Consider the following 10839-nt stretch of genomic DNA (forward strand, 5'->3'; position numbering starts at 1 on the left):
TTCACGAGACGAACCAAACACCACTAACAACGGAGTAGTTGAATAGCATATTTATTAGGGAGAAAGGGAATGGGACAGATTAAAGAGAGCAAGAGAAGAATAGAAATAAAAGAAAAAAGTAAGAGAGAGGTGTTAAGGCTGTGGGTTCACAGGCTGTCTAGATCTACTCAAAAGCTACTCAAATTGCCTTACACCCAAGGACCACTAAAAGTGTGCAAATATTAGATGAGACCCAGTCATAATTTGAATCAAGCTAGACATATGAGCACATGATCATGCATAACTATAGAGCAGCTCATCATAAAATATCCACCAAATTACTGCCAAATAAACGCACTGATTGTAAGGGACTGAGAATGACTGTGCTGTTCCTCAGCCTTTAGACAGTGTATATTGATCGTTCTTGCATATAGATTACTACAGCTACACAATCCAGAATTCAAGGCTTACACCATACAAGAAAGTGTAAATATACTGCTCATATACATTTCCGTATGAGCAAACTGATGTTGGTTACAGGTAAAGTTCATGCTTGTTACTTGAATCACAATGGACAATGCAGGCTGGTCTTTAGCAATCCAGTCAATAAGAACCAATTTGTTTATCATATAATTGTCAGATACGATCGGCTTCTGTAAGTTGATTAGTCAAGCAGATAAACCAATCTATCCGTGCATCCACACGATGCTGTGATCAAATCATTTAAATGATTTTCTTCCATTAGTACTTTAATCAGTCCAGTTAGTGCATATACGGATGTTATATCTTTGAACAGATCTGCTGTATAACGTAACAGAGTAAATCAATAAAACGCAGATTTTGCATGGCATACAGTACACATATATTTACACAGATCCTTCAAAATATATTTCAGTATAACTACACTAAAACAAAGCCAGTGCTTCAAACTCTTTTGGAAAAAATTAGGTTGCAATTTGATTTAAGTGTGTGTGTGTGTGTGTGTGTGTGTGTGTGTGCATGTGTGTGTAAGAGCAAAATAAATGGAGAGAAAGGGGGTAAGAAGAAAAGGGGGGGGGGAAGAGGGTCAAATATTGAAACTGGGAATTGAAACATTTATGTAGTCTACCACCAACTCAATACACAGGACTGATTCTCTGTCTGGTGCCCATACTACAGAAAAAGGTTTTAGTCCTCCATCTCATTACACCCATTCTTGTTGTATTACTAAAATGTGTACAAAATCAACCAAGTTTAATAAAAAAAAAAATATTGCAAGATGTTTTAGAATTTAATGTTATTTTGAAGTTTGGACTCATATAGCCTATTGCTCAGTGAACCAAAAAATTTATTATTATATGGGTGAACATCTAAAAAGTCAAACTCTTCTTCAGTGAATATCTATGCAACTTCTACCAAGCCAGTATTCTTCAGAGAACAATTTCCAGTGGGTTTACAGCTCATTTTTATAGTTAGTATCATCATAAATGAACTTCTCTAAAAATAACTTACTATAGTAGAATAATCCCATAAAGATCTTTAGGAAATATTTCCATATATTTGTTCATATTGATATTTATACAGCACAGACAAATACATTCTCTCAAAGTTTACCATAACTATTGTCAACATCATCAATTCATAATTTATATAGCAATGATTTATATATCTTTTTTTAAATATTTTATGTATTTTCATGTTCATATGATCATACATAACTTTTTATTTTATAATTTATACATCACAATAATAAACAGCACACAGAATAATCTCTTAGTTTCTCCAGATGCCCTACAGCTTTCTCTAAGTATCACCTGACCTCCCAACCCAAATAATTTCGTCCACAGACATATGCACAAATACAGAAGACAAGGAAGAGTGTGGGTGTGTGAGTAAGGTTCAGATGCCACACTCCTATGATCACACGATCACCCTCTTTCTGTGAAAAAATAAGAGAGGATAGGAAGGTAAGAAGAAAGCATACAGTGGAGAATGTAGCAAGATGAAGATTGTGGGATGAAAAGAGCACAAGACTGCTTTAATAGAATGTAAAAATAAATGATGTGTACTATGAATTACTATTAAATACAATAGTAATTAGAGTAATAAGAATAGTGAACTCACCAGCCTCCATCAACCTCTTCCAATACCCTGTCCTTACATCTGGTTGGAGAAGGAGGTGGGTGCCCCCTGCTGGTTGTAGCCACCCTGGACGTAATCTCCACCCTGGTTGTAGCCCTGCTGGTTGTAATCAGGCTGATACCCTCCCTGGGGGCCCGGGTACGGATCCTGCTGCACATAGTCCTGCTGACCATATGAGGCAGGGGCTGGCTGCTTCTCCTGGGCAGGTGGCTGGCGCATGAAAGGAGCAATGATACCTGTCTCTTTAAACACGAACCAGATGTTGCCTGCCCACAAGATCAGATTCAAGAAGCCAAAGACCTGGAAGCACATACATATATTATATAATTTTACACCTGCAATATCATTTAATGTGAGCTGTCCTGTAAATCATTTAATCAACAGACATTCTGTAATATTTGAATGCTTTATTTGAAAAGATATGGTACATCAAATTTTGTTTCAGTACAGAACAAGCCACACCTAGCAGACTCCACTCACCACAGAGGTGTTGAGGCCAGACATGACAGGGTCATGAACCTCACCACAGCTGTTGCCTTCGTCCTTTTTACAGGCTGGGATGTACTGAATAACCTTCTCTGGGTCTGTGGCCGTCTTCACATCGGACAAACCCTTTGCCCATGCTGCCGAGCTCACAAGCCACATGAAGGTGAATATACATGTCACGGCCAAATCCTAAAAAGAGGAAGCTAATATTTCTGGCGGCTCTAATTTCCATGCACCTGATAGCAAATCATTTTTAATTCATGTTTTAGAACCATAAACCAGCATCTTATGTTTTTTGGTAATTTATTTAGAAATTACATTTAAACCTGAAAATGTTTAAATTTTAAAATTTTTATTGAATTAAGCAAACTCACAATCAGTGGTCCTTTGTTGTTTTCACGGTACTTCTCAAAGGCAAAGATATAGATGCTAAGAGCTGCCATGGAGTAAAGGAAGGCAAAAACCCCGATAGTGACGAAGAACTCGGCAGAGGAGGAGTAGTCACCCACAAGGAAATAACGATCAGCTTGACCTCCTTTGCAGGTTGGAGCATCATAGTAGACTTGATGGAGCCTGAGAAAAAAAGAAGGACTCAGTATTTTTTACTATGTGAATCACTGAAATATATGTATATACAGTGATCCCTCGTTTATCATGGGGACCAGAACCCCTCGCGATAGGTGAAAATCCGCAACGTAGGATTGGCCCTAAGTTTGACCTTTTCATTTACATTACATTTACGGCATTTAGCAGACACCCTTATCCACAGTGACTTACAACTGAGCAACTGAGGGTTAAGGGCCTTGCTCAGGGTCCCAGCAGTGGCAGCCTGGTGGACCTGGGGTTTGAACCCATGATCCCCATTCTACCACATCCCCATTTCCATCCCCATACCATTTCACTGATGGTCATCATCTTTCTCTTCCTCTTGGGCTCACTAGAGGAATCTTTCGCAGTGGCACGGCGCTTAGGAGGCATTGTAAGGGCTTAAAACAAAGTTAATTTCAAACACAATACGTGAGACACAGTTGACAGCGTGAACGAGAGTGGCGAGATACAACAAGGGAAGAAGCTGGGAGAGGATGCGATGATGCGCGGCCAATCAGCTCAGATCTCGTGCCGGGAACCAATCATGTGCCTTGTCTGAGTGCCCGTGGGTATGTACAAAGCCACTGAGAGAGTTTCTCTCTTTGTCTGGCATCCTGGGAAACCGTTTTCATTTTATTTTTCTATGAATATTTTTGAAAAATCAGCGATGCACTGATTATATATATATACGTATATATATATAATCTGATATGATCTGATCTGATATAATATGATTATATATATTATATATATATATATATATATATATATATATATATATATATATATATATATATATAAAATCAAAAAGGGTATTAAAAATGTCAAATGAAATAAAACTTCTTAAAAAATGTATGATGTATGTATGTTATGATTTAGTAATATATAATAACGATAATGATAATGATATAATTAAGTTTAGACACATGCCAACTAAGAGTCAATGTAGAAATTTATATGCAAATGTTATCTTAATACTGATGAACATCTTACGTACCTGAATGGGTATTCAAATTTCACATCTATTCTTGGGTTACTCTCTGATCTGTTTTTGCACTCCACACGCATGCGAAAAGAGCCTGAGTAAGTCCCACAGGTGGAAAATGCAAAGATAGCAAACACCTAAAGGCATACATAGAAGGCACATTATTGAGTCTAAGCTTGACTGTAAACAAAATCAAGAAAAACAACACTAAAAAGGGCACCAAAGTTTGTGTAGAAACATGGATCTGGATCTTCCTAGAAACATGGATGGAGGTAAAGATCAAATGTATGCAAAGGATACAAAATCCTATACATCCTTTGCTTACATTTGATCCATACCTTCTATCAATACAATACAATTAAAGGCACTTGCAAAACATTAACTCAATGCAAAGACTCTACATTTGAGAATATCATTAATTAGATAATAAACTGAATTTTCTTGGTCTGCCTTAAATCTGTGAAATTGAGTCACGTCAAGATTATATGATCAGTGGTGTGGGCTGCAGTTGGAGGAGGTTTTGAATGAAAATTAAGATATTAAATTTCACAAAGATGGCCATCTGTCACACTGTGGAACTGGAATCTGGTTGGATACATCCACACATGGTATTATGAAAGATTCAGAGGAGATCACTACAGCAAACAGTGTGAAACCAAAACGCATGAAATCCAATTGACCTAGACCAAAACTGAACAAATGCATAGTTTTATAGTTCCAGTAAAGCAAATGTAATCTAAAAATATACTACACATGGTTTTCCCTTTAAAGTGAAAAAACGTCAGTTATGTATCAATTAAGTTCAGTGCTTCACAGAACCATTTCTCAATGTTTATTAATATGCATTCACACTTACAGTACTTCTAAAACAAAATAAAATGTCATTACTGAGATTCATAACAGAATGTCATTCTGCAATTCATAATAGAGAGGATGTCATACACGCACCACCATATGTCACTACTATGCCAGTATGTTACTACTGTTCCCAGCTGCATGAAGCAGGGATGCATGAGACCTTGATATGTCAACATATTTCTGTGGCCTTTACAATAGACTCCTATATGATGTCTGAAAACTGTCAGAAAATCAAATATGATAAACAGAAGTGTGTCGTGTGTCTAACTGTTTGCAGAATTACACTATATACTGTAAGCAACTAGCAATGAATCATAAGACATGACAAAGAGATGACAAAATGATTTAAAAGAGCTAAAGAAAAGTCATACTGTACTAACTAAATTATGTGGTTGATACAAACACACATATAAAGGATTAAGTAATGATGGAGAAACACTTACCCACTGCAGGACTTTCATGAAGCCCAGAGGCACTTTCAGTACCCTGAATTGTCCGTTAGCAACTAACTGTTAACAACAACAAAAAAAAAACAGTAAATGTGTTAAAATCTTCTTGACAAGTAAAGGTGACAGCTGCACCGCATGTGACAAGAAAATGAACATCACCCTAAATGATCATGCATGAAGTAAACAGGTGGCCCATTTTTCCTATTTATTCGTCTTAAAGTTTCTGGTAACAACACAATAACCTCAAACTCACATAATAGACTTCCTATGGATCACAGGCATTTATATTTAACATATTAAAACATTTTGGACAGGGTACTGTATGTAAAGGGATGCTAAAATTAAATAAAAAATAAAATAAAAAAAAACTACAATGTCCTGAGAAAGCAATATACCTTAGGAGTGTCTGGAAAGGTTTTAAGAAATGACGGCTGCATTATTAAGTCCATTATGAAGGGTGATATTAACACCATATAGACTGGAGAAGGGGAAACTTTATAGAGCTTTGAGTGCTCAGTGAACTGAGTACAGCACTTGTTGATGTAAAGTTAGCTTTAGTGAGCTTATCTTAGAGACACCCATTTTATTTCAACATGTTGCATAGGCTCATTAAGGTGCTTAAGGAACTTCACGTTGGAGATTCCTGGGTTTGTTAGGGGTGGTCTTGTAGATGAAGGAGCCCTTCTCTGTTCAAATAGGTGAGAAGCATACACAAGGCATCTATGGAATTGATTTAGGCATTGGTCAAAAAGTCTACCTTGGGCTTGCCAAACATATCCCAGACCTGGACACCACTGTTTAAATACATTTACAGCCCTTATCCAGAGCGAATTACATTTTTATCTCATGGAGCAATTGGGGGTTAAGGGCCTCGCTCAGAGGCCCAGCAGTGGCAGCTTGGCGGAACTAGGAATCAAACTCACAACCTTCTGATTGTAGCCCAACACCTTAACCACTAGGCTACCACATCCCCCATAAATAGTACTCTGTCTGTACCACAACTCATCTGCTGCACCATTGTTAGTAAGGTTAACAATGGGCTTACCTGAGGAAGTTCTATGCAAGGCAAAGACAGTGACCTAACCTCAATAAGCCATGTTAATGTATCTAAATGAATGTCTCAGAACAGGTATCCAAACACACTCAGTGCTTCTGCAGCACTACTCTGTCCCATCCAATGAGGGAGATGTCCATGGTGACTATTTCTCTCTTTGGGACACCACTCTTACAAGGGTCCCCTTTCATGAGAATAGCCATATGTCTCCAGGCTGATAACCCACTTCTAAATGTCTCTCAGTATGAGCAGACCCACAAAAACTATAGGGTGGAAAGCATTCTCAATTTATTTAGCGTCATGCCAAATAAGTGTGTGGCCTCTTTTGATGTTATGGAGTTCTTTACTGAATCCACTGTTAGACTGATCGCCATAATGTTTGCAAGAAGGCTGGATATGTCCCAAATGGCTTGCACCATTGTGGAGACACACAGGAGGTCAGCCGTTCAATTATAGCAGTATCCTGATGCCTCCGCCACATCACAGGTGATAGCACTTGGGCACTTGATGATGTTTGAAATGTAGAACTTTAAATTATAGGGCCTTAAATGTATCTGTCACTCACCGGGAAACGGAGAGCTAGGTGGCATTCTGAGCAAGATGGGAGCAGAATTCTGAATAGTGTGTAAAATACAGCTTAGCAGTAGAAAACAGACTCTACTATATGATTCTGGTTTCATCATAAGTCATGCCCATGTTCACAATTAACCACAATAATGGAAAGGGAAAAGACTCTGTGTTAAAACAATGTGATAACATTGTATAACTGTTGAATTCTTGCTCTATACTGAAAGTCATCAGTGAGTCAGTCAGTAATGTCAATTTCTGAAAATAAAATTTAACAAAATAAGCTAAAGACAAAGTTTAGCTAATATTAATTGAGCTATTTCCAAAACTACTTACATAATCATGTAGATTAATCTTGCAATTTATATACTTTCTAATCAGGTCAGTGACTGATATAAAGGATAAAAAAATGGAGGTGTTACAGTAAGTTTGTACAGTAATCTTATGTCTTTTTTTATTTTAATTTAAGTATAATAGATACAATAATTGTGGTTCCTGTTGCCACTCTCAAAGTGTGTTAGATGAACATAAAACAAAACATTCAAATGGTGAGCATGGGTAGTCCTTCCTGACCCAATGGGACTCTTGGCACTTGTTGTAGTTTCCCTTTTTTTGACCACTAGCTGAGCATGATGCCCTACTGCACAACAAGAAAGGCAACCAAATCACTCAGAAAGTAATTATTTAAACTGAATTTAAAACAGTATGGGGTTGAGAATGTGGATTTTATTAAAATGCGCATTTGTTGAATGGTGGAAATATGATTTTGGACTCTTCCCCACCTGCCCCTATGGATAAACCACTGTAGTAATAACCTTGTTTAACAGAAGAGTAAACACATATTTAGAATCAGCCAGAGAGAGCTTATTCTCCTCTCCTTCTGGGATATTGCAAGTGCAGGTGTAATAACTGGAAATTAATGGGGCATTCATACATGCTGTACAAGCAAAGTGTTAATAAGGGATTTCTAGTTTCTCTGAAAACGCATTGGCCTTGATGCTTCAGTCTGTGATACCTATAGGTAATATGCACTCGCCTGTCACTTTAATAGGAACATGTGTACACATGGTCATTCCTCCAGTTATCCAGTGAGACAAGTCTGTGGGCAGACATGCTTGTTGATGACAGACTTAAGAGGAGAATAACCAGAGCAGGTAAAGCTATAGGAAGTCTACAGTAACTCAAACGAAAATTATTTACAGACCTGTCTGCAGCTATGCTTATATGATATATACATGATAATTCAATACTTATCTTCAAAAACAACAACAACAACAACAGGTTTATTTCCTGCAATCTGAGACAATCATATACTGTATTAAGACGAGGGTGATGGAGTGACGTCAGAAGGCGCGGCTGAACGCAATAACCAGTCGGAGTCTTCCAACATCTGAAACACTAGATTTACTCAGTACCTAGTCACCCTGTATTGTTTAATTAATCCATTTTAATTTGATTTGTAATTGATAAAAAAAAGAAAAATGGAATAGCCTAAGCCTCCTTATATTCCTTATTTGTGATGGACCAGTGTGAATAAGACACAAATCAAACGTTACCTCATTCAGATGCGTTTGCAAACCAATGGCGTCCAAAAAAAAAAAAGAAAAAGAAAGAAAAGAAAAGAAAGAAAGGCAGGTGGCTTTGAATGGAAACGATGCTCTGATGCTCTGAGTCACAGAGGAGGCTCAGCAAAGTCAGCTGCCATTTTCCACAGCAACCTCTCCAGCTGTAGCTGCATTTAACCCGAAGGCCTTTCGTGCCTGATTTTAATGCGCCTCTTTTATTATTTACCACCGAAGATAATTCACAGAATTAACAACGGATTTTTAAATAATATGCTTGAAAAGAAAAAAAAACAGAAATATTATGTGTTCAGTCTTATGCTTTTTATTGGAAATATATAAATAAACAAATAAATAAAAACATATAAATCATATATATATATGAAAGATGTTTTAAAAGATACATCTATAATAAACAGCATAACACCACGCATATGCTAATCAAATAAGAGATAGAATCAAGACTTAATGCACGAATAGTAGTAAAATCCCTCGAATATGTAGAGCATCAGCAGGACATTTGCTCCTCTGTTCATATTCTGCCATCAATTCACAAGCGCATCTTCATAGATGGCCTGATTTATCATCGTACTCCAAAATGGAAGTTCTAAATTCATATAACATTGAGATCATGTGCAGGTTTTTTTTATGCCCAGAATATCCTACCTGGTTTACAATGTCCATCTCGGCTGCTTGCTGTTAGATTAGAGAAATAGAAAATAAGTGAGGGGGTGAAGGCAGTAACCGAAACAGCCTACTCAGGGGAGGGGGGCGAGCGCATCACCGGAACATCCTTTTCCGTCATACGACGATGAATACGGGGTTGCCAGATTGGAGTTTTATATCCAGATTGACTGTTGGGAAGGTAGCGTGCAAACTCTGTAAAAAAAAACTCGTTTGAAAAGAATCTGTTGGAAGAATAAAATTACTTCACATGTTCATGTGCATTTGAACATGTTATGCATCGAACCTTACACATCCGAGAATACAGTCCTTTTGAAAGCAGTGGTACCGGTCAGTTCTGATAAAACATTTCTTGTTTAGTATGATTTATTTTTTTATTTATTTATTTTGTTAAAATGTAAGCTTTTCTTGGACAAAACAGTTGTAGAGACGTGTCTTCAAGTTCAAGTGGCCAAGTTCAAGTGACTGTGGTTTGAAACAGAAGATTCTATCTGGCAACCCTGGGAGAAAGGCCTGTTTCGTGCGCACAGCACAGAGCGATGACTCGACGTGCGTCTGTAGAGAGAATTAAGCTCGGAACGTGTAATATTATAATCTAAGTGTAATATATTTATAGATATGTACACTATGTATGTGTGAAGACATAAGACAACAAATCCTAAATTATCAGTAATATAATATCATTATTGTCCACAATAAATGATTTTAGTTTCGTGTAACTTTTTGAAAAACACTGTTTTTGAGTTCTGGGCTTATTTGGCCATCGATGGTGTTAAAGGTGATTTTTCTCTGTGTATTCTAATATATAATATAATGTAATATAATATAATATAAAATCATATAATATTATATAATATAACATAACATAATATAACAACACAACATAATATAATTAATATAATATAATATAATATAATATAACAGAATATAATATAATATAATAACTCACACGTTCTGATGACTAATGAACTTTAAATATGAGAAGGTTGCAATCATGCTACGTTTAAAAATAATCAATTAAGGAAAAAATAATCCGAACATCATTTAAGTTAACTGAATGTAAATATGTCTATTATACAAACAATATTCAAAAATTAATCATTCAAGAAGGCATTGAAAATGCAATAGACAGACTGTTTCTCTACCAAACAGACAATATACTTAAAAAAAACTTTGATATTTTTAATGTCTTTAGCTCTTACAATGTTACTGCGATACAGAACAAGTATTTACATATGCCAGAAAAACTGGCACATAATGAGCTACACTGTAGGCTGAAGATTTAAAAGCAGTGCAAATCTTTTGTAATTATAAGTGATAATGGACAATAATATCAACACAGAACAAAATCATTTCTAAAATAAAACATCTATATCTGTATACAACTAAATGCCTGGAAATGCATATTGATATTCATTATATATAGTTCAACTGAATTGTAAAATAACATTCATTCATTCAGTCTTCAGTAACAGCTATCTTCTGGACAAGGTAAAAATACTTTAG

At 36.4% G+C, this 10839-nt stretch overlaps 1 protein-coding gene across 1 annotated transcript; it reads right to left on the reverse strand.

Moving 5' to 3' along the window:
* Positions 1 to 944: 944 nt before the first annotated feature.
* Positions 945 to 9450, reverse strand: sypa (synaptophysin a). Its single transcript, XM_027167539.2, has 7 exons — positions 9316 to 9450; positions 5461 to 5526; positions 4172 to 4296; positions 2961 to 3159; positions 2581 to 2775; positions 2083 to 2400; positions 945 to 1897 (listed from the first exon to the last, which is right to left on the reverse strand). The coding sequence occupies exons 1-6, from the start codon at positions 9331 to 9333 to the stop codon at positions 2116 to 2118; spliced, it is 888 nt and encodes a 295-aa protein (XP_027023340.1). The 5' UTR covers positions 9334 to 9450; the 3' UTR covers positions 945 to 1897; positions 2083 to 2115.
* Between the last annotated feature and the right edge of the window lie 1389 nt (positions 9451 to 10839).

The sequence above is a fragment of the Tachysurus fulvidraco genome, chromosome 14 (genome assembly GCF_022655615.1).
Source record: "Tachysurus fulvidraco isolate hzauxx_2018 chromosome 14, HZAU_PFXX_2.0, whole genome shotgun sequence".
Classification (NCBI taxonomy): Eukaryota; Metazoa; Chordata; class Actinopteri; order Siluriformes; family Bagridae; genus Tachysurus; species Tachysurus fulvidraco.